Consider the following 24,519-nt stretch of genomic DNA (forward strand, 5'->3'; position numbering starts at 1 on the left):
CAAGAGACCTTAAAGATCCACCCAACGAGGAGAGTTGAACTCAAGACCTGTTATTCAAGAGGGAAATGGCATAATAGTATCTAAAGGGGGGGGGGGGGGGGGGGGAGAGAGAGAGAGAGAGAGAGAAGAAGAAGAAGAAGATGTTGAACTTCACATGATTGTTCAACAAATCATCAGCTCAAGACCTGCTATCAGGCAGGATATGAGTCTCATTTGCTTTTTCATTTGAGGGGACCCGGCCACGGTCGGTTGGGGGGGGGGGGGGGGGGGGGGGGGGGGGGGGGGGGGGGGGGGGGGGGGGGGGGGGGGCGGCTCACAAAGTCCATACAAGTGCGAGTGAGCGGCAGGTGGTCAGCAAAAAGGAGAGATCTTTCGGACCCACCTCCCTTCCAACCCCTCCCCAGCAGAGCGGGAAAGCCACTCTTCAGCAGAGTGTGGTTGATAGACTGGAAGTTCATCTAGGAGAGAGATCTCTCTCTCTCTCTCAACCATGTCGTGCATAGCGGCTGGGAAAGCTATCCATGGTGTTCGACATCTACCCTGCTGTGAGAGGCCGTTCAATGCCGAGAGGACTGCCACGAAGCATTGCACGGTGTGAACTTCAAGATCGAAGACACCTTGGAAGCGATGTCATCCTGTTTGGCAATCTGAACGGCACCTCAGTACTAGTTTTCACCTTGGAAAGTTCAAAAAATATATCAAAACCTCCAAGCTAGTCAATGAAAGACTTCTTCCTACTTACCTTCAGCACACTAAAAGCGATTTACTACAGAGACAAGGCTAAGACAAAAAAGCAAAGCCACTTACTGTTTGCTCTTAAAGAGTGATTAATTCATTATACTCATCTTGAAAAGGTGACCCGCGAACAAAGGAGGCAGAGTACTGAAAGCAATTCCTTTACACACAATTTTCCAACATAAGTGAAACATGTTATACTTTCTCAATGTAAAATATACAGAGGGTTTCAGTGTCACAAGTGGTCACCGCCTGCAACATCACATGAATTCACCAAGACACAAAACAAAGCACCCAGAAGTCGCTCCTGGCATCGAAAAAGAGATGGAACATTTCATCACTGGGTTGAAACAAAACACGTATTATGAGCGACATCAAAAAATTTGAAGTGCACTACAATTAAGCCAAAATTGCACCACCGTCTTTGTACCATGGAGAGATGGAGCAATATGCCAATGTTTGAAGTCCACTACAATTAAGCCAAAAATACACCACCGTCTTTCTTGGGACATTGACAATGAAGCAATACGCCAATTCAATATCATGTGATTCTCAGAAGGTCATGCACGCAGAAATTCAGATGATGGACAGTTTAACAATACGCCAATTCAATATCATATGATTCTCAGAAGGCCATGCACGCAGGAATTCAGATGATGGACATTAATGCATTCACTATGTATTGGGTGCTCAAAAGCCATAATCAAAGAATGAAACAGTATAATTTCAACATTCTCTTTCAATATATAGAACAGAGAGAAGCACAGTTTATTTGATACATTAGCTCAAATATGCACCATATCACGATGAGCTCTTACAATTGCATCAAGTTCCCGAAGCTATCAAGACCACAAAAAAAAAAAAAAAAAACTTTTATCATGAGCTATCCATTGCACTGTCCATACTGTTCACATTTCCCGCTCCAACCTCTTGTCTTGCAGCCCGAAAGACAAAGCTGCTCTGGTCGGCCGAGCCATTTCCTTGACTAAATGAGAGGAAGGATGATGAAGATGAGGGGGAAGAAGAAGTAGAGAAGACCGCTGTTGTTCCTGGTGTTGTAGCTGGAAACCCGAAGTTAAAGCCCAGCCCGCTTTCGCTTGGAACCATTGGTGTATGCGAAATAGTAGGACCAAAAACATTGGCTTCATACAACTGTAGCTGCTCACCTACAGCTGCACCCAGATAGTTCCATCAATCTCAATGTATACAGAGAACCTCTCTCTCTCTCTCTCTCTCTCTCTCTCTCTCTCTCTCTCTCTCTCTCTCTCTCTCTCTCTCTCTCTCTCTCTCTCTCTATAGCACCACAGAGATTCTCTGTCTCTCAGTGAGGGTTTCGTTCATCTCTGCACAGTTAGGGTTTCGAACAGAGGGCACTGCTGCACAGACCTGCGCAAATAGGGTTTCTTACAAAGGGCACTGCTGACCTGCGCAGTCTCTCTCTCTCTCTCTCTCTCTCTCTCTCTCTCTCTCTCTCTCTCTCTCTCTCTCTCTCTCTCTCTCTCTCTCTCTCTCTCTCTCTCTCTCTCTCTCTCTCTCTCTGCGCGCTGCCTCACCTGAGCTGCTGCGCACTGTCCCTGCTCAAGCCTGCCTGCGTGCTGCCTCACCTGAGTCACCTGCGCGCTGTCTTCTCACGCCGCCCCTGTTTATCACCCCATCGCAGGCAGTTTCTCTGCGTGCTGTCCCTGCTCACGTCGCCCTGCTTCAGAGACAGAGACATTGATGTGGGGGCCTTTGAGGACAGCTTCAGAGACAGAGACATTGTTTTCTACCCAGAGACTCATCAGGCTCCAGGATAGTTGATGCCGCATATATCAGGATACAAATGGGAGACAGCTTGCCGGACATGCACCAGATCTGCGCATGGGACTAGAGGATCAGGAGGTGTAGCAGTTCTTTTCAGAGAGGAGCTCCAACCACTACTGCACATAGTTCGGAGAGATGATCAGGCCAGATACTTGTGGGTGAGGCTGAGGGCAGAGACTGGACGTTTCTTGTACATCGCCATATTCTATTTTCCTCCCAGCACTTCAGTATATGCTTCACCCAGAGGACAGTCTCCTTACTCTCTACTTGATGATGATATCTGGGAGTTCTCCAGGGATGGAGACATCATACTTTTGGGAGATTTCAATGCCCGTACAGGCAGTTCACAGACGGTTTTCTATGACACCTCAGAGGAGATGCTCAGAGAGCTAGAGCCAGAGGAGATGGGGCTTGAGAGATGCTCACACGACAGAGAGCATACAGAGTATGGGAGATACCCGAGGGAGATGACGACTACTCACAGTTTAGCCATACAGAATGGCTTACCGACTTTCCCATCTTCTACAGGTTTTACTTGTTTTCCACACAGACATGGGTCCAGTACTGTAGACCATGTTCTGACACATCCGAGCTTTATCTCTCACATTCAGGATTTCACAGTGGGGCCCATGCCTATTGGGATAGCAGTAGATCATGCACTTTTGACATTATCAGTCTCCTTTGAGTACAATACATCTCAGGCCTCACGGGGTGGTAGACATCCATGCTATACTTTTACACCAAAGACTGACTCAGTCTATGCAGAGGAGATACGTAGGCTTTTATGCACATCAGAGCCAGTATACACAGTGGAGGAGATCACATCAATGCTGACAGTGACATTCCATGGGCCAGCCACAGAGGCATACCCACACACTCAGCCTGGTCAGAGACGTCGTTTTGGGCACATGCCTCAGAATAGCTGGTATGATGAGGAGTGTCGACAGAGGAGAGCTCAGATACAGCGGGAGCTTGCATTGGGAGTGATCACCTATAGACAGTCTCGTATTGCTACACAACGACTAGTGCGACGGAAGAAGCAAGCTTTCTTGGTCCAGATGGAGCAAGATTTATATCAGCTCTTCCTTAGTAGAGATTCAGGAGAGGCTTGGCGTCTATTCCATGAGCAGTCTCCCCCACCAGTGATTACTTCTACTGAGATATTGGGGCAGTATGCAGCATCCTTATACATTGCACCTGGACAGACACCACTACCAGATCCACCACAACCATGTCCGGCTACGAGCACCTTCTTTACCATTGAGATGGTAAAGGAGGCCATTGACAGGATGAAGACTAGACGGGCACAGATCATGAGGGTTTGGTAGCAAAGCACATTATACATGCTAGGGATTTGTTGGCAGAGATGCTTGCATGGTTATTCAACCGTGTCATGTGTGAGGGCTTTCCTGAATCTTGGAGATTATCTACTATTGTACCTATCTTCAAGACAGGAGACCCCACAGTGCCGGGGAATTACCGTACTATCATGGTAGGACATACATTGGCACGGTTGTATGCATCCATCCTTGAACATAGGCTGAGCAGTTGGGCAGAGATTATGGGCATACGGGCACCTGGGCAGGCTGGTTTTAGGAGGGGTTTCTCCACACTAGATCATGTCTTTACACGCACTTGAGGAGGGTCGAGCACATGGTAGACGGATTTATTGCAGCTTTGTAGACTTCCGCAAAGCTTTTGACACAGTACTGAGGGCCAGATTGATGCGCCGAATTATGGAATTGGGGGTACCCACAGAGCTGATATGGGGGATTATGGCATTGTACAGTTCAGTGATGGGTCATGTACACACATCAGAGGGGATATCTGACATAGTTCACTCCACTATCGGAGTGAAACAGGGATGCCCATTGTCCTCTACTTTATTTGGTATGTATGTTGATGAGGTCTCTGATTATATTGACAGAGGAGGAGATAGAGGTGCTCAGCTTGCGGGGACATGGATCCCTTTGTTATTGTATGCTGACGATATCGTGTTGATATCAGACTCACCAGAGGGTATACAGAGACATTTGGACGCATTGCATAGTTTTGCAGCGGATAGTGGATTGTCTGTCAACCTTGGTAAAACCAAGGTCATGGTATTTAATACCACGCCACAGTGGGTTAGGAGATCAGCACCTCCATTCACATATGGGCAGGACAGTATGGAGTACACCGATGCATACACATATCTTGGGGTGGTCTTTAGTGGACCGAGGTTCACACTGAAAGGAGATTGACTCGTGCCTATGCAGCCCTAGGCGGTTTGGAGAGGATTTGTTCGCACGTTCAGTTCCAGGAACCTCGAACAAAGCTCTGGCTTTTCGACACTTTGGTCGCTCCAGTTATGCACTACGGGGTTCAGGTTTGGGGACCGTCTGTTGACAGTGCTGGATGGAGTAATATGGAGAGACCCTTGATACTTATGATTTCTAGGCTGATTAGAGCCAAGGCCTCAGTTCCACATGACATCATACGAGCGGAGCTGGCTGCCCCACCTATGGAGGTTGAGGCACTCACCAGATTAGTATCATTTGTACACAGCTTATGGGACACCACCAGGGACAGGTATGCTAGACTTGCTCTTGAGTCATCCAGACAGCTGGCATTGCAAGGAGATACATCATGTTGGTATGCACAGATGAGCTCATGGTTTCAGAGGCATGGTTTCAGCATGGACAGGCTGCCCCCTTTCCAGTATTCTCTTGATGCACCATCTTTGGCTCTTACACGGATAGAGTGCTAGACTCATTCGGCAAGATCTTATCCAGCTTGATAGCAAGAGGACATGGATAGAGCCATCACGGGAGTTGGGTACGAAGAGGGCTTTCTGTAGAGAGCATCTTCTCCAACTCACGACAGATGGATTTGTCACACGGCCCAGCTACACGGACACACATCTATCTCATGGTTTACGATGTGCCATAGGCCAGATTCGCACATCTTCACACCAGCTTGGGATTGAGACAGGTAGATTCAGAGGCATACCAGCAGACAGTAGGATTTGTCAGTTATGCCATGCAGAGCCAGAGACAGAGTTTCACTACATATGTCACTGCACAGTCTACTATGAGATACGGGGACGCTTTCATTGTTTATTCAGAGATGGTTTTGACTCGTTAGATAGAGTCATGAGATATCAGGATCAAAGGTGTCTCGGATTATTTCTACTTGAGATACAAAGACATAGAGACGCTCTATTGAGAGGGCAAAGACAGAGACAGTCCCAAAGACGCATCTCAGATTTCTTCAGTCTGAGTACCACAGAGGCAGAGGGGACACCACCATCACAGAGCTCGGTTCCCACCCATGCACACACCAACGGTACTCTCATTGACCGAGCTAGAGTTGGGGAGATCGAGATGACCGCGCCTGAGGAGGGGAGCCACGCAGCACCGGCGGAGATTGCAAGAGAGGATCCACAGGATTCTAGCACGACACCCTGAGTGTCGACCAGGATAGGCTCCATGCCATTGCTTTATTATATCATGGTGACACTTATCCCCACTTTGTACCTTTGTGGCATGATACCATTGCTCAGCCTACCAGCCACCCATAGGAGTCGGTAACACTCCTATCTCAGTTCTTTGTTTGTAGTTTTCTTTGTTTGTACCCAGACTTGGTACTAGACTCATCATTGTAGTCGTCATTTCCAGTCTGAGTTCTAGGGAGGTCCATGATTAAGTCCATGGCAATACTTTCCCAAGGTTCATTAGGCACAGGCAAAGGTTGTAGCAACCAAGGTGGAAAGGTACGTAGTGTACGGTACGGTTTAGGTACGTACGGAACGTACTTCCGTACTGAACCAACCTTTAGGTACGTGATAGGTACGTACCATTTGTAAAAAAAGACAATTACACTAAATTTGAGTTCACAGACCTTTCAAAATTCAGCCTCATTAACAATGCAATGCTTAAAATGAACATATTGATCAAAAAACTTAATGACTCAAGATTCAATACTCAATGAGAAAACCAATGACCATAAATCATAAGACCAAATAACAACTACAAAGTTCAAACATCATGTCCATGGCATTAGCAAGAAGTGGGCATATACCATACAAACTGAATCAAGATCCAAAACAAAGTACTGTGAAATACTACAATGCCATAATAACAATAAAAGTCTATTGTAGCCTGTCCTCCAAAGCATGAAGTCACCAGTGTGCACTAAGACGTGCGGCCTCAAAAGTCTGTGTCAGATGCGGAAGATGAATCGTCGGTAGAGAGCAAGCCCCCATCATCTAACATAGTGGTGCGCATCTTTGTGTAATCAAGACCTGTCCATGTCTCAGTAGGCCCCACCTGTGCAATGGCTTTTACCATTCTTTTCCACTGATCTGCGCGCAAAACATTGAAAGATATGTTGCACTCAATAAGAGTGCGACATATCTCCATCTCTGCCACCCTCTGACGCTCTTTCACCCAAGCCTGAGAAGAGATGCGACTAGGCAAAGTAGTCTGCGTTGATGTTTCAGATGTACCTTTTTCACGTGGCAAGGAATCCTCACCTTCACCACCAACACGTGGTCTCTTCCTGGAAGTAGGGGATTGCATGGAGGCCGAACCTCCTCCAACATCTGTCTCCGCACCTAAAGACTCCAGCTCTCCAACAAAAGCATCATGTAAAGCATCCTGTGTGTTGGGAGCACCTCTCAAAGCAGGAGCACCAACCGGAAAATACTCTTGAATAAGCTGCTCCCTCAAAGGTGGTGGTATTTTCTCACATGCACCAATCTGATCAGTGCACCCGATGCCTGTCAAGTGCTTTTTGACTCGCGTAATAGAGCTGGTGTATTGGTCCCCACAATACTTGCATTGCCATAAGCGTGTACCAGAACCTTGCTGAGAAGTGGTCGTGATGATCCTCAAAACATTGGTGTGGAGCGACCAGTTGGGGTTGGTTTTACGCGGCATAATGAATCCTGCACATTGCAAATGCAAAAGAGTGCACGCACATGAGAAGTACGGAGTGCGAGAGAGGAGTACGGAGTGCATGGTGGCAGAAGCAGTACCTTTTCACGCGCGTAGCTCGGCTCTGCAGGACTCTGTGCACTGCTCTGCAGACTTCTCTGTAACAGAACAGAGACTCTTTTGCTACAGTAGTCGATTAAAAAAGCCTAAGGCTTCCCCCCTTCACACTAATAAGCCTAACTGGAAGCGCTCCCTAGCGGAATTTGTCCGAGCAAAAAACGCCCAAAAAAAAATTTTATGCCGTAAGGTACGTACTGTACCGTACCGCACAGTTGTACCGTACGGAAAGGTACCGTACGTACGTACGGATTCTACTCTGGTAGCAACCCAGGCGTCTTATGCCGATCATACTTCATTTTTTGGCAAACCAAGCATTCCCTGACATACTTATCAATGTCTGCTTTAAGGTTAGGCCAAAAGAAATATCTTTCCATTGCTAAGGTCGTAGGGAGAATACCCCGATGACCCGCATAAGGCGAAGCGTGTGCTTCATCCATGATCTTCTTTCTTAATGGTTCCGCCACACATATGGCCTGATGGTGGTAGAGATAACCATCCCGAATGGAATAGGGAAACTCATTCTCTCCACGATGTAGCTTTCCCCAAATGGTGGAGAAGTCTGGATCATTCGGATACAAATCCGATAGTGCTTCTAATTCTTGGTGATACACCGAAGTGATAGCGTTCACCCTTGGCCGCCTAGACAATGCGTCTGCGACTACATTCTTACTCCCAGCCGTGTGAAGGATCTAGAAGTAAAACATAGACAAAAAGTTTGCCCATCTCATCTGCTTCTCAGATAGTTTCCTTTGCGTAAGAAAATACCGCAAACTCTGGTGATCAGTCTTGATCACAAAATCCGCTCCTAGAAGATAGTGCTTCCAGTTGGATAAGGCGTGAATCATAGCCGTGAGTTCCTTTTCGTAGATTGATGCATGCAACTCTGCATCCTTAAGCCGTTTGCTTTCATAAGTCACTGCATGGCCTTCTTGGTTTAACACTGCTCCGATGCAATCACCTGAAGCATCGCAATGAACCTCGAATGGTTTCCTTAAGTCACGCACTATCAAAATAGGTCCATGGCTTAGCAAGTACTTGAGCCGATCAAATGCTCCTTGTTGTCTCGATCCCCATCTGAAAGGAATCTTCTTCTTTGTCAAATCATGAAGTGGTCCTACTACATGAGCAAATCCCCGGACAAACCTTCGATAATATGAACATAATCCCAGAAAGCTACGTACATCATGTACCGTAGTGGGAATAGGCCAATCTTCAACCACTCGGATCTTGGCAGGATCCATACTCACTTGATTGTGAGAGACTATATGGCCGAGATAGTGTATCTCAGAGAGAAAGAACTCGCTCTTCTTTGCATTCACATGCAACTCATGCTTTCGCAATTCTTGAAACACTAAGTCCAAGTGCTTCCAATGTTCCTCTTCTCACTTAGAGAAGATGAGTATGTTGTCAAAGAATACTCCCGTAAAAGCTCGATACAGGCTGAAAATGCGGTCCATCATGCGATTGAACGTCGCAGGAGCATTGGTCAAGCCGAAAGGCATTACCAAGAATTCATATAGTCTAAAGGTTGTGCGGAAAGCAGTCTTATGGACGTCCTCAGGGGCGATCCGTATCTGATGATACCCACTCTTTAAGTCTATGCTACTAAAGACACTTGCACCCTGCAACTTATCAAGTATATCATCAATCCGAGGGATCGGAAAGCGATTCTTGATTCTTGATTGTGACCTTGTTTAGAGACCGATAGTCTATGCACATTCGAAACGTGCCATCTTTCTTCTGCACCAGTAGAACTGGAGAGCAGTAGGGTGAAGCACTTGGCCGTACTAACCCTTTCTCTAGAAGCTCGTTGACTTGCGTCAAAATTTCCTCTTACTGAGCAAGGCTTACCCGATAAGGGGGTTGATTGGGAGGCGAGCTACCCGGTATGAGATCTATGCGGTGATCTTCCGGGCGTACCGAAGGGAGTTCATCAGGAAGTGTTTCCGTGAAACAATCCTTGTACTTTTCAATAAATTGAAGACGCTTAATTTCCAGACTAGAGAGAGAGTCCCTACTAGTTTTATCCTTTGCAAAAATCAAGTAAGCAGAAACACACTTCTTCATTTCTTGCTTAATGGAGATATGGCTTACAATTGGGAACTGCCAATCTCCTGCATCAGCTTGAATCTTTATTTTCTTACCCCCATGATCAAAAGTGAGGGTCTTTTCCACATAATCGGGAATAGGTGCCATGTGAAAGTGCCATGGCATACCCAAGATGATATCACATCCCTCGATAGGTGCCATCAAAAATGATTCGCGGTCCTTGTACTCGCCAATCCGAAGATTGAGAATTCCTTGCGCGGGAGTTGCATTGGTTGTCAACCCCTCGAATGCCGATCCGGATGTAACCGGTGTGCCAAGCTGAGCCGATGTAAGGCAAAAACGTTCTGCAGTATCCAGGGAGATGAAGTTATCCGTGGATCTTGGATCATAAAGAATTAGTACTCGCTGATTGTTCAAAGACCCCCAGCCCTTCAGAAGTTGACGCTTCCCTTTCTCTGTTTCTGTGTTTCCTTGGACATCTAGAATTGAGTTCGAGCTTGGTGGTACGGGTTCCTTCCTTGCTTTCTCTTGCCTCGTAGAGGCTTCTTCTTGCCGTTGCTGCTTTAGCGGGCAGTCCGGTTTCATATGTCCTTTCTCGCCACAGTAGAAGCATCTTCCTTCCTCTCTGAAAGTTTGAAGTTGAGTAGGAGAAAGATACTTAGTTCGCTTGCCAGTGCCCTCTGGTTTCTTAGAATGATCATCGTCCCTCGATGGAGGACGTTTTCTTCCTTGGCCCCCTTGGTCATCGTAGACTCCTCTTTGTCTTGCACGGTAAGTGCTATGCTCCATCTTTCTGTGCGTCCCAGTTGAATGCAAATCCTCAGCAATGATTGCTAACTCCATCATCCTCTGAAGAGTATCATGCGGATACACCTTCATACTCTTTCGAAGCTGTGGTTGGAGACCCGCTTCGAACTTTCTTTTCTTTTCCTCGTCAGCAATCTTCATGAAGGGAGTGACCTTCAAAAGAATCGACCAATACTTGTCCACATAAGTCGTTACTCTTTCATGTTCCTTCTGGGCAAGCCAGTCCCATTCCTTCCGTATGTCCTGCTCGAAGTCAGGCGGAAGAAATTGTTCATAAAATTCAGATTTGAAGCTCTCCCAAGTTCTGGCCTGAGAACCTTCCAGAATCTTGGCTAACCACCAATTACTTGCCATTTCCTTGAGGTGCATCCCCACATGGCGTAATTTGGATTTTTCTGTGAAGTGCCCATTGGTAAAGGCGACTTCAAACTGTCTAATGAAGGACAGTGCTTTGGAGATGTCTCTCCGTCCGTTGTAGGTTTCGAACTTGATGTCCTTGTCGCCTGATTTGAAGACTCTCATGCGATGTTGAGACTTGCGACCTTGCTTCTTGAATCGAGGCTTATCTTAAGGTTGATGTATGGTAGTGGCGGTAGTAGCTGCTTCCTTCTTCTGGAGAGATGATCGAGAAGTAGAAGTATAATCAGGAGAGTAAGATGGAGATGAGATAGAGATGTCCTTGCTCTCGTCTAGCAGAGAGAGCGCTTTTTCTTGGCCTTTCCTTGAAGTAGGCTGTTCATTCCGATCCGAAGATCCTTTGTGCACCTCGGCACGTGCTTCTTCTCTTGCATCCTGTGGTCTCACGCCAACAATGTTGTCTGGATGCTTGGCTGCATCAGTTCCATTCGTTTTCTTCATTCCATCCAAAAGCTTTTGGACGTCCGGCAACAGTAAAATTTGTTGCAACTCCGCAAGCTAAGCTTGCACTTGTTGAAGCTCCTCTTCAACGCTTCTCCCTTGGCTCGACATGGTTCTTCCCGTTCTTCCCGGAATCCTCCTTCTTTGCAGAGAAAGAGAGGAGTCCGAGCTCTGATACCACTGTCACAAAACGGGAGCGTACACGAGCACTTAGAAAATCTGAAAATTATAATTCTTTGAAAACATGAGAGAAGGGAGAAGATCGACACAGTATTGGGGACCAGAAGATGGGCTGGTCCCCCCCCCCCCGTTAAGAGTATTCTGTTATTCAGGGAGAATTCTTATACAAGCACGAGAACCCGAGGAAACCCCTCCGTTCTGTAGTCTTAGACCCGAAGGTCGTGCTTTCCCGTAAAGGGCTTGGGCACAAGGCCGTTCCTTCCCGTGAGAGACTTAGGCGCGAAGCCGTACTTTCCCGTAAGGGACTTAGACGTGAAGCCGTACTTCCCGTGAAGGGCCTTCCCGTGAGACGGGAGATTCTTGCAAAACAAACCACACAAAGCAGCAATTCTCAATGCGTATCAACACCTTATACCTGTCGCTCCTTGCTCGGGGAATCAACCTCCGTACTAAGTCGTCACGCGAGCACTTGCAAATTCCGTCGCCAGTCTCTGCTCCAGAATCCCAGCGCTTGCACTTCCTGCTGCTTCCGGCTCCTATGAAAACTGAAACGCTGGCTACCCTTTTATAGGGTCTAGCACCCGACGGGAATAGCAGGCAAAAAGCAAGGCTGGGCGCTTCCTAGAGAGAGGAGAGAGAGAGAGAGAGAGAGAGATCGCTGGGCTTGGCGCTTTCTAGAGAGAGGAGAGAGAGAGATCGCAAATCAGCCCCCTCCCCTCTGCGTAGCTTTTTTTTTTAACGTTGGCCTTTTTATAAGTGGCTTGCTTTATTTTATTAATAAAGGCCTGGTCACTTTAAGTGACCGGCCATTTAATAAAGTGTGAACCTGTTCAAACTTTAAAAACTCACTTAGTTAGTGAAAGCAATGCTACACAAACACATTCCAAGCGTCCCCGGGTGCAGGACACGACACAGATGCAATGCAGACACAAACTCCTCGCGGGAAAACATCTGTCCTCCCGCGACTGTTCCTGCTTTTCGTAAAAAGCTTCATTGAACCCATCTTTATTCTTGTGCTTGCGTTCTTACACGTACTTTCTTACTCAGTTCGGATTTCCTCCTTAGCCTACGGGATGCCCCCTTACTGATGCACCCGTCACCCATCATGTGACGCATCAGAGGCATTCGTAACCCGGCCCTTTCCACCGAACTTACGGAAACTCCTTCGCGATGTTTATCGTCACCCATCAAATGACACATCAAAGTTGTCCGTTCCTGATGGCAGTTCCTGTAGCTACAATCTTTTTAACAGTTCTTAGTGCACATAATAAAATATCCTAAAAAAGAGATTTAATCATTAAAAATAAGAAAATAGTCCAATTAGCAACACATTCGGAGGGACAATCAGTTTGCTCTTTTTGTTAAGGAGTTAGCTTCTCCTTTCGACTCTTTTGATCAAGGATTTAGCTTCCCCTTTCGTCCAAATCAGAACTCTTGGTATTCCAACGTAGTAAAATTAGCCATCACACCCAGACCGCATTGATCTTTCATGGGTGTCTTGATGCACTAAAATTACATACCCAAGCAATCTCATCCACAAATGCTCACATATGCATGTCACAAGACATAGAAACATAAAGTCGCCGATGAACACTCCCCCCGCAAATAACCATCCAGCCTCCAAGTTCGGGCCATGAGCTATTCAACGACTCTGTCATCACTCCTCCCGTAAATAACCTAAAAAGGTCCGGGCCATGAGATATAGAGGCCTTTTACAACCAAACGCCCCCCAGACCGCAACCTGCGTCATTTGGAGGTGCTGAGAGTAACCACTACTCAGACTTCTTAATACTCCCCCCGTAAATAACCATGCAGGTCCGGGCCATGAGTAACAACAACAATACTCCCCCCGTAAATAACCACAAGGGTCCGGACCATGAGTAAAACACTTTTCAATCATTCAATACTCCCCTCGTAAATAACCACAAGGGTCCGGGCCATGAGTATGAACAAGCATTCTCAAACATTATTTCTCACTACTCCACCCAAGAGCAAAATCACCAATCACTGAAACCAGTATTAAAACCAGAGTCAAACAATTCAAATCGGCACCAAGACAGGTTCAAAACAGATACCATCCATTTCAAACAAATTCAAAACAGGATCACCAAACAAGTTCTCAAACAGATTTCAAACTTAAAATGCAATCTCGACATCAGTCGAGCTCAAAAAGTTGACTGACTTCCAACCTGAAACTTACACCAAAAATTTAGGGTTAGGTTCATTCGATAGGGTCGTAGCCAAGCACAACATGGTCCATCAGCTCTTGGATAAACAGTGTTTCTTTGGCAGCGATGGTAGTCCCAAGATAGCAATCGCACTGGACCTCCAAGGTCACCTGATTATGAAGAGACATCCACTGAGAGATGTCAAGAAATTTCAAGTTATAATCTGCGAGGGTTTCCATGGTAAGCATTTCAGGATACCCCACTCTGCCAGAAGTTGCACTCCAAAGGAAGATATCAGAAACCATATAACTTCGGAAAAAAAAAAATTCTTGAAAGCTTGCCAAGTCCTTGGAAGTGTGCGGCTTGGTAGCTATAGACATCTGCATGGTACTGTCTTTGAGAAAAAAGCAGCTCGACACAAATATTGGATCCTTCTCTTGCAAGTGATCTTAATGGCTTATGCCCTGTAAGACATGAGCCGTGAAGACGGGAGCATGCCCGATGCGCGATGAAGGGAGGGTGGGAGTGGCTAATAAGTCCGGGTTGGGAGACGAACATACCTCAAATAAAATTCCAATAGCTCTGTCTGCTCTTTTGTAGGACCGGTATGCTTTCAAAAAAGCACACGCCTGATGCTCTGATACCACTGTCACAAGACGGGCACCACGTGCCAACAGAAAAGAACAGACTGAACATATTTTTAGCACTTCAATAACAATTGAACTGAGAGAGAGAGAGAGAGAGAGACGACACGCGACACGGAGTGGTGGAATTCCACCCCAGAGAGTACTGGCCCCAAACCTTGGCGCCCCTTTCGGTAATTCTTTATATTGCATCAACACAATACAAGCCGGTACTCCAGACTCTGCACCTTCTCCAGGAAGCATGAAAGAGAATGAGCCCTAACCTCATATTTAAAGGCCCTAGGCCCCAAAGGCAGTTTACAGTAAAAAGCCTTCAAACTTAAAAGAAACTGGTCCAAAAGCAATGCCAAAAAGCTACCAATGTAATTACGGAAATCCGTACAACTGCCACGTCATCAATCAACGCAAAACGCGGAAATTCGTACAGCCTGTCACATCATTATGTCAACACAATTATAACAAACTGTTGACGTGTCAAAGCCTAAAGAATGGAGCCAACTTACATATGCCGATCGAGGGGCCTAAACCCTAAGGAGAGCAAGTACAGAAGAAGTCCTATCAACTTATGGGGACCCCATCCGATGGGGCCCCAAGTGACATAAACGATTTAAATAAAGCAGGACCCGCACACACACAGGAAAAACAAATGATGTGGCAAATTTCCAAAAATTGCGTTGGCATGATGACGTGGCAGGTTGTACGGAATTTCGCGTTTTGCGCTAGCTGATGACGTGGCAGGCTGTACGGATTTCCGTAAATTGCGCTGGCAACTGTTTGGCTTCGCTTTTGGACCAGATGCTTTGAATTTGAAGGCTTTTTACTTTAAACTACTTTTAGGGCCTAAAGCCTTTAAATATGAGATCAGGGCTCATTCTCCGGCATGCTTCCTGGCGAAGGTGCAGAGTCTCGAGTACCAGCTTGTACTGTGTCGATGCAATATAAAGAAATACCGAAAGGGACGCCAAGGTTTGGGGCCAATACTCTCTGGGGTGGAATTCCACCACCCCGTGTCACGTGTTGTCTCTCTCTCTCTCTCAGTTCAGTTGTTAATGAAGTGCTAATAGTCTATTTAGTCTGTTCTTTTTTATTGGCACTTGGTGTTTGTCTTGTCACAGCAATTTTCAGGAACTACCACGTCATCAGCTGCGGATCCTGCTTTATTTTAATCTTTATGTCACTTGGGGCCCCATCGGACGGGGTCCCCATAAGTTGGTAGGACTTCTTCTGTTACTTGCTCTTCTTAGGGTTTAGGCCCCTCGGCCGGCATCTGTAAGTTGGCTCCATTATTTAGGCTTTGACACGTCAGCAATTTGTTACAGCAGCCACAAAGCTTAAGACAAGCGTAATTGAGTTCATCTTTACAACAAGAGAAAATATTTCATTGAAGTCGATACCTTTCTTTTGAGAAAACCCTTTTACTACAACCCTAGACTTATACCTTTTCTTTCCACCTTCTTCCTTCAGCTTATACACCCATTTGTTCTGCAGTGCCCGCTTACCTTTAGGCAACTCAACCAACTCCCATGTTTGGTTGCGATGCAATGAGTCCATCACCACTTGCATGCTCTTCATCCATTCTTCTTTGGATTCGTGATGCATAGCTTCTTTGTATGATTCTGGCTCTCCAGAATCTGAGATCAAGAGATGATTGAAGGAAGGAATAAACCTATTTGGAGGTCTACTTGCTCTTGTGGATCTTTCGGAAATAGGTTGAGGCTCCTCATTTGGTTGACATTGTTGTACGTTGTCACCGTTTGCACTCCTTGAGTCTTCGCCGTCCTCAAGCTCCATATACTCATCACCTGTTTGTTTTCTTTCCAAGTGAGCTTTATACATATTTTACTCATTGAAAATTACATCCCTACTTCTAAAGATTTTACCATCTTCAGGATTCCATAGGCAACACCCAAAGTCACCTTCTCCATATCCAATGAAGAAACACTTTTTGGACTTTGTATCTAGCTTTGATCTTAGGCTTCTATCTATGTGCGAGAAAGCCTCACACCCAAACACTTTGAGGAATGAATAATTCACCGGTTTACTTGCCCATGCCTCCTCTAGAACTCCCTTATCCAATGTTGTTAAGGGTGACCGGTTGATCAAGTACACAGACGTACCTACTGCTTCTACCCAAAGCTCAAGCGGTAAGCCTACATGTAGCCGCATGCTTCGTGCTCGCTCCATGATTATTCTGTTCATCCTTTCGGAAATTCCATTTTGTTGAGGTGTCCTTGGGGTTGTCCTTTGCCTCCGAATGCCATTGCTAGCACAAAAGCTTGGCTACAATATTCGCCTCCATTGTCGAATCTGAGACATTTGACATTGGTACCTACTTCATTCTCCACAAAGGCTTTCCACTTTTGAAATATAAAAAACATATTGGATTTATTCTTCATGACATAAACCCATGTTTTTCTAGTTTCATCGTCTATGAATGTTACATAGTACAATGAACCACCAAGGGATGGTGTACTTGCAGGACCCCAAACATCAGAATGAACAAGCTCAAGTTTTTTAATTTTTCTTTCATTTCTTGATTTTAGAAATTTTACCCTCTTTTGTTTATCATAAGTACAATCTTCACAGACCTCTCAGTCCACTTCTTTCAAACATGGTAGATGCTTCTTTGTTTGAAGGATTTGCATTCCTTTGGCACTCATATGCCTAAGCCGGTAGTGCCACACCGCACTGTCAACTTCTGTAGTTGTTGCACAAGCTGAAGATTGCGAGCTGAGAGTACACAAGTAAAGTGTACCAACCTTTTCTTCTTTGGCAACCACCACGAGATCTTCCACCGTTTGTTTCCGAATGCAATGTTATGACCGTCATCATCCAATTGTCCTGTAAAGATCAAATTCTTGCGAAGAGAAGAAACATGTCTAACATCATTAAGCTTCCATTCATTTCCGTTAGCAGTTTCAACACAAACTGTACCTTTGCCGACAATTTCACAAGCTTCATCATCTCCCAAATATACATACCCAAAATTACCTTTGGTGTAATCTTGGAAATGTTGCTTGTGTGGTGTCGCATGGAATGAAGCCCCGGAATCTATTATCCAGGAATTAGACACATTGTCTAATGAGAGAATTAGAGCATCTTGCTCTACTTTACATGCCACATTGGCCTCCAATGTTGGCTTGTTGTCTTGAGACTCCGACTCCTTCTTGGACCGGCAATCCTTCTTGACGTGGCCCTTCTTGCCGCACTTCCAACATTCGAGAACTGACTTTGTGTGTGACTTGCTCCACCTTGAGCGATCACGACCCTTTCGGTTTTTGAACCTCTCCTTAGGCCTTCCTCTTGTTCCACTGACAGTGTAGCACTTGATGATTCTCCTATGCTTCTCCTTCGCATTTCCTCGCTTAGGAGAACACCCACAACATCATCACTTCTTGACACACCACAACCCCCAAAATTCCCATAAATCATTTTGATATGTAAGGGGTAAACTCGTGAATACCATATACCTCCTATAAATGCACCTCAAAAATCGACCAACACACACTCTTGTCCAATATCTAGCATGCACAACACCCACATTTATGCAATTCAAAAAACCGATTGACACCCCAATCTTTTGTAAAAACCTCTCTAGCATACGGGAAGCGGACATCTGCTTTGCATATATGACAATACCCTAGGGAACTCATACATGCAAAATATACAAGCTTTGGCATTCATAAACATGAGAGAAGGAGAAAAACGGACAGTATTTTTAAGCAAACACTGGGGTTTAAAGATTATAATTATGGAGATCCGATTGGCCGCAATTAGAGAGCGTGAAGTGATCGATACTCCTCCGAGAACTCTGCTCCACCACCTTGCAAAGATTTCTCCTTCTCGTGCTTGGATTTAGAGGCCTTCTCATGTGCTACGGCAGGCCTGGTTTCCGCCCTCGTGGACCCCTACTTGCAACAAAATCCCATGTCCTGCCTTTTCTCACGGCTCTCCTTCCTGCTTGCACCTCGTATCCGGCCTCTCTATACGGTGCTCCCTCCATAATTGCTCAGGATAGTAGCCTCTTGCTGCTCCTTGTGAACTCGCTTCAGAGCTTGGCCTGTAGCTCGATGGTCCACCGCCACCCCCTTCTTCGATTCATGTGCCAAGTCTGGCGTCCCTCTGCAGCTCGCCCTGAGATGGTCCCCCCTTGCTCTAGTGCAACTCCTTTTCTAGGCAAGCTCGTGCAGGCCTCGAGAGCCTTCTCCCATGCCCATGATTACCTCGACCTCGAGCCTTCCTTGCTTCATGTGGCCGGAGCATGGCTCGCCTGCTCAATTTGACCGCTGGAAACGTTGACAGCTTTAATAGATCAAGGCCTTGTTCTACAAAACCTTCTCAGCTCCCATAATTTCAGCCCTCTCCTCAAGGGTACATAGAGAGTGATGACTTTGACTTGAACCTTCGTCCCGACCATCAAGGGTTAGCCAATATTGTTATGGTGATTCTCCATGCCACAAGGCAACTTTTGATTCCAAAGTAGGAGGACTCAATCCCCAATAAAGTAGCCTTTGGGATTCTATCTTCAAAAGCTCGCACAAAGATGTGACATATACATGCTCCGATGCCTGTTTGTCTTACTAGTTGGAGATTGTCTTGCATGACGGTTAGCTTTTAAGCTTCGAAATAGGTTGATCTTAGCACGGACCGGTCCCAATGAGCTCAACATTCTGAAGTTGTCACTCAAATACACCTCAAACCCGCTTTAGCACTTGGAGAGTCATTACGGAAGCCGCCAACCATGGGGTTGTCCTGTTCTTGGATGCACTCTCTAAAGAAAATCTGGAATCGGAAACCATCATCTTTGCCCAACCCCTTAGTTGAGCATTGATGCTCAACTCAAGCTTCACTAGAGAACTATGAGCACATGCCGCCAAGAAACCTGTACAATATGCTTGAGAGCTGTAAAAACATGAAAAAAAGACCATATATACATTGTAGGCTGCTTTGATACCAACTGCCTCTACTGCCTCCTCCTACTGGATACTCGAACTGGAATCCCACCTGCATCGAAGGGAAGGCTCTCAGCCTCCCTACTTGAAGACAGATTTCTGCTTGGATCCCAAACAAACTGGGCACCCTCTTGAGGCTTGTATCTTGAACATAAAGCCTTGGCACAAGAACATGAGCATACGGACAAGGTGTGCATACAAGCCATACTCTCCACCTGAGGCTTGGGACATGTAGTTACCACACCATCATAAGACCATTCAAAATTGCCACCGACATGAGAGCAGATGCCCTGTGTGAGAGACGCATCTCCTTGATTGACTTCATCTGCTTTATGAGTGTTGAGAGAGGTTTCTTCTAGCATTGACTGCTGCATTTCTTGCTCTTCTGACTCACGAACACTGTTCAGCAATCTCATGGCTTTGATCATGTCAAGAGCCTTGTTGACATAGACCTGTTGAGAGGGGTCAATCGAAACATCCGGTCCTCAAAACCCCATTCATCATCTACATCCATGTCCTCTCTGTTATCCAATATATCCAAAGCCTCCAATCTGGCAAAAGGACCAACCAAGCCCTCATTTACAGACTCATGTGCTAACACTTCATTCTCTTCAGCAAAGATCTGAGACTTCATCTGCTACACTCAAGCTCTATTACCACCTGCTCCTCGGTAGCGGATAATTGCCCAACCCCTTGCTCTGGCAAAGCCTCTATCAACTGGCAAACCACTACTACCTCTTCTGAGTGCACTTGCTCACTCGTCACATCATTAACCAAGCAAGACATGAATTCAGCCCATACCTTCTCAGACTCCGAGTCGGCATCACCATTACGCAGAGGGAAAATTTCCTGGTCCTTGACACATGATGGCCTGCACTCCAAGGCTGCATCTCTACCAGTTCCTATAGAGTCTGCTACCGAAGACACCCCTCCACGGTCACACCCCGACTCTGGAATCTGATGCACCACATGCTGCAGATCATGGTCAGGCTGCCCACCCTCTTGCTTTGGCAAACCGGCTTTTGATACCTCTTGGAAATCTTCCACTGAACTGAATACATCATTTAGACAAAGACCCTCTTCTTCACTATTTTGCTCTACTACGGGATGCACTCCATCGAGTACTGATCTTCGACACTATCTAGGCTTCGGCTACTCCCATTGTCCTCAGATTCGCCCATATATCCGCTATCAGTAGATGTTGATGACTCTCCATCATCAGAGACTGCCTCTGCTGCGGCTGCTAATCCCATAAACCTCTTTTGATCTTCACAAAAGGCCATAAGAAGCGCTAGCTTTATCTGATACCAGCTCTTTTGCTCCGCTGCTGAAAGGTTGCAGTAGACTCTCCATGCAGCTCCGCTAAGTCCTTGCCAAGCGTAGTTGGCCATCTGTCGGTCCTCGTAGATCTGCAACTCCTCCATTTCTAGCTCCACAAGCCATATCCACGGTTGAATTCTCTGCCCTGGCGCTCCGCTAAACCAACTGTTGATCTTGGAGTGCGCCATTTGCATCCACTTGGCAGCTCTAAGGCTTTAGAACAACTGAAAGTATCTCTGCATTGCCTTCGATGACTTATCTGGAAGATTTTCAACACAAAAAACACCCGTTCCCTAGCACGATCGCCAAGAGATGATGAGGCTCAGGGAAAACACACCCAGACACACAATCATCATGCCTCTCTATAACCCAGTGATTCCATAGCATCCCTATCCCCTATTTAGCACACACCTAGCTACCCAATTTGCTAGCAATTGGTGCCTCTGCCCATATCCGACCAACCCCAACTACACATACACGATCGCAAAGCATAACATGATATAGCTTCTATCCATAACCCCTTAGAACACCATATACCTCCTATGAATGCACCTCAAAATCGACCGACACACACTCTTGTCCAATATCTGGCATGCACACACCCACATTTATGCAATTCAAAAAACCGATTGACAACCCCAATCTTTTGTAAAAACCTCTCAAGCATACATCCCCTTCTACGAAAAGCGGACATCTGCTTTGCATATACGACAATACCCTAGGGAACTCATACATGCCCAATATACAGACTTTGGCACTCTCAAAAATGGGGAGAAATGGGCAGTTTTTTGCATATTTGTAGTGAACATTAGGTGTTTTTTAAAGTGTGAAGGACTTAAAATGCACCCCCTCACACCCATTCCCTTCTCAAGCAAATCCACATGCCCTCAAGGATTAAGGCTTAAGCCTTAAGCTCTCTCGACTCTCGAGTCTCAAGCTCTCTCTCTCTCACTCTCTCAAGCTCTCTCTCTCTCTCTCTTGAGTCTCTCCCTCTCACTCTTAATCTCTCACCCCCTCTCTCTCTCTCCAGCTCTCTCTCTCTCTCCCTCCCTCTCGAGTCTCTCCCTCTCCCTCTCTCTCTCGCATCATCCATGGCCTAGGGGTCTTCAAATCGAGTTTTTTGTGAGTATTAGAATCAAAGGACTCTAATACTACTTGTATTCAAATTTCAAACATGAAGAGCTAAAAATTGCATTATTTGGGTGTTTTTTATGCCTCCCGTTCCGTGCCGTTCCCGTTTCGGACCCCTGACCGTTCCCCCGTTCCACGGAGGTCTCCATCGCCGTTCCCGTTCCGCATTCCGGGTAACTATGACTTGAGCTACGTACAAACCTTGCTCTGATACCAGTTGTTAGGAAATATGTCGTAGCTAAGTAGATAATTGAATAGTTTACTTAATGGAGAGAGATAGTTTTCACACAGGAGAGATTATAGAGTAGAGAGAGAGAGAGAGAGAGAGCACACACGATATACGTGGTTCACCCAATGTGGCTACGTCCACAGGAAAGCAACCACTCAATGGATTTAGTACTTCAAAACAAGAAGTAGATTACAAAGGGATTATACTCTTTTGGAGCTCCCGCCTTGCTTCACTCTCACCACCTCACATCAACTTCACAATGCACCACAATGCTTCACAATCCATTTTTGTGTGTAGAAGAGGCCTCCTTTTATAGGCCAAAAGGGTTGCCCTCTCTCATGAGAGGCAGCGGCAACCGTGTAGCCGCCCTTGTGTTGACAAGTCCGACTTGGACTCTCCAATGCGCCCATGTGTGGCCGCCCTTGAGAAGACAAGTCCATCTTGAAATCAACCACCGGCCATTGAATTCGGCCACCGCCCACCGGCCATCGACTCCCAGCCGCCGGTCAACCAATCGGCCGTTTTCCAACCACTTTTTGGCCGCCATCCAACCATAATATTCCGACATAAAGGAATATTCCAACAAAAATTTTGGTTTCCGACCAGTGATTTTTCGTCTCTTCACACACGATGGCTTCTCCTCATAACGGGGGCCTTACAAATGTGCGTTTTTAATACAAAAATTTACAAAGGGTAAATCAGGCTCCATACTTAACAATTGATGCAGATTTGTAAGGTGAGTACAAAATTGTTTACGAAGTAGGCCCGTTGCATAAAAGGTGACCTATGAGACATGTCCAAGGGGGCATTAGTAAAAATGAAACGAATAGTTGTGCGCCAAGATCCATCATTGTCTATAGACCCAAATCGAGGAACCGCATGAGAATAGAGATTGCTTCCAAGGCTCGGCCCCAGGAAACAAACCTTGGACTATGAGCTTGGCAAGAAATGCACCACTGTGCATCTCTGGATCAATAATCATGAATAATGTCCAAACCTCCTACCCCTCAAGTCATAATAACAGTGCGCCACTAACCTCTAGGTGGCATGTATCTAGAGTCATATGAGCCACTCCACGGAAAATTGCGCACCAAGCGCCACAACCGTGACATAACTCTAGGATGTAGAGTCAAGCAAGAGCTAGTACACCAAGGTGTGGCAAGAAGAATCTGATTTACCATCAAAGCTCTACCAATCAAAGATAAATGCATAGAGGACGAATGGCAAAGCTTCCTTCTAATAGATTGTAAGATTGGCTCAAACTGTTGCTCAATAAATGCCAGCATGAAAACCCAAATATCTGCAAGTTTGACCTCTCATCAGCCAAGTGAAGTGGTCCTACTCTGTGCTTTGACATGTATGTATGTACATATATTACACAAGTTAAAGCACCATTTTTTGAATGGCGTCACGTTTTGTTGCTGTCTTTGCAGTGACTTAATTTTGTCCGTTCTGCCCATCCTTTGGAAGCTGAAAGCAATCTCAAAACCCTCATTACATGGGGGCATTTAAATACAAAATAAATCCTTAATCTCTCATGGTTTACATGCACTTCTTGGAGCCAGATGACAATGTACCTGAAGAGAGATTGATAGATGGCCTTCTATTTTTGACCCATTGATAGCTTTCAGCAAGCCTCCATTTCTTATACCGCATCAAGTAAGCTATTACAACTGCTGGAGACCTACGCAATACCTTCCGTAAATAGAAGCAGCATAAAAGAACTGCATTAACCCCCTTATAATCTTCACTGGTCATGTACCTGTTTTGCCCAGACATGCAATGAACCAAAACTCGTGCATTTTCTGTTCTACTTTGCTCTGCAGCAGATCACCAAAAAGAACAGTGAGAAAATGGTGTTCATTGCATTGGATTTTTAAATAAATCAATTTCTCTAAGGCCCTACAGATTGACTTCGACTTTGACTCAATTTATGGTCTGACTTTGACTCATAAGAACACATATACACCTTCACAAGGTCAAAAAATGATCTTTCTCACAGTCAGTGGAGTTGAAGTTACATGTCAAGTTTTCAAGCAAACTTGTGTTTTATTTGGTTGTGTGTTGCTTCGTTCCAGGTCTGTACACTCTAGTCTTGGTCCATAGCTCATCTTAAGAAATAGGAATTCTTTTTCGTAAAATTTTCTTGGATCATAGATACTGGCTTGTCCTTGTTGTGAATGATTTATTTTGTACATAGTTTTGTTTAGTAAGATTCTCTCATTTATTCTTGCTGCTCTTTTCTCTAGAATTAAATAATTATCACTTCATGATCCATACATCCTCACGCCCATTCCTAATTGGTGAATAGACTTAATAAAACCAGCAAACTGAGTGCCTACCAAAATCTGGAGGTGATGGGCAAACTCAACCATGATAAAGGCCGGTTTGCCAAGAGACAATAACTAAATGTACAAAACAACAAAGAGAGCTGACAAAAGTTTACATAAATGAGACCGTATGAAATACGGTCTCGTTTATACAAGCCCACAAGGCTCCCTGTTACTATTGCATTAAGTTCCCCTAATCAATTCAACCCTTGAAAACGAAACATAGCAACTCCATTGAGAAGTAAGGCAAAGAGCTGCCTCCGAGATTGAGCAC

At 45.6% G+C, this 24,519-nt stretch overlaps 1 protein-coding gene across 1 annotated transcript in view; it reads right to left on the reverse strand.

Moving 5' to 3' along the window:
* Positions 1 to 1,394: 1,394 nt before the first annotated feature.
* The window catches only part of IBR5 (indole-3-butyric acid response 5), a 35,893-nt gene continuing 12,768 nt past the window's right edge, over positions 1,395 to 24,519 (reverse strand). The window contains exons 3-5 of the mRNA XM_086510436.1: positions 23,678 to 23,735; positions 23,493 to 23,599; positions 1,395 to 1,907 (exon numbers count right to left, since the gene is read on the reverse strand). Coding sequence (XP_086366562.1) covers positions 1,612 to 1,907; positions 23,493 to 23,599; positions 23,678 to 23,735 — 461 coding nt within the window. The 3' untranslated portion in view covers positions 1,395 to 1,611. The remainder of the gene's footprint in view (positions 1,908 to 23,492; positions 23,600 to 23,677; positions 23,736 to 24,519) is intronic.

This window comes from Adiantum capillus-veneris, chromosome 4 (genome assembly GCF_014529385.1).
Source record: "Adiantum capillus-veneris isolate H3 chromosome 4, ASM1452938v2, whole genome shotgun sequence".
In the NCBI taxonomy this organism is placed as follows: domain Eukaryota; kingdom Viridiplantae; phylum Streptophyta; class Polypodiopsida; order Polypodiales; family Pteridaceae; genus Adiantum; species Adiantum capillus-veneris.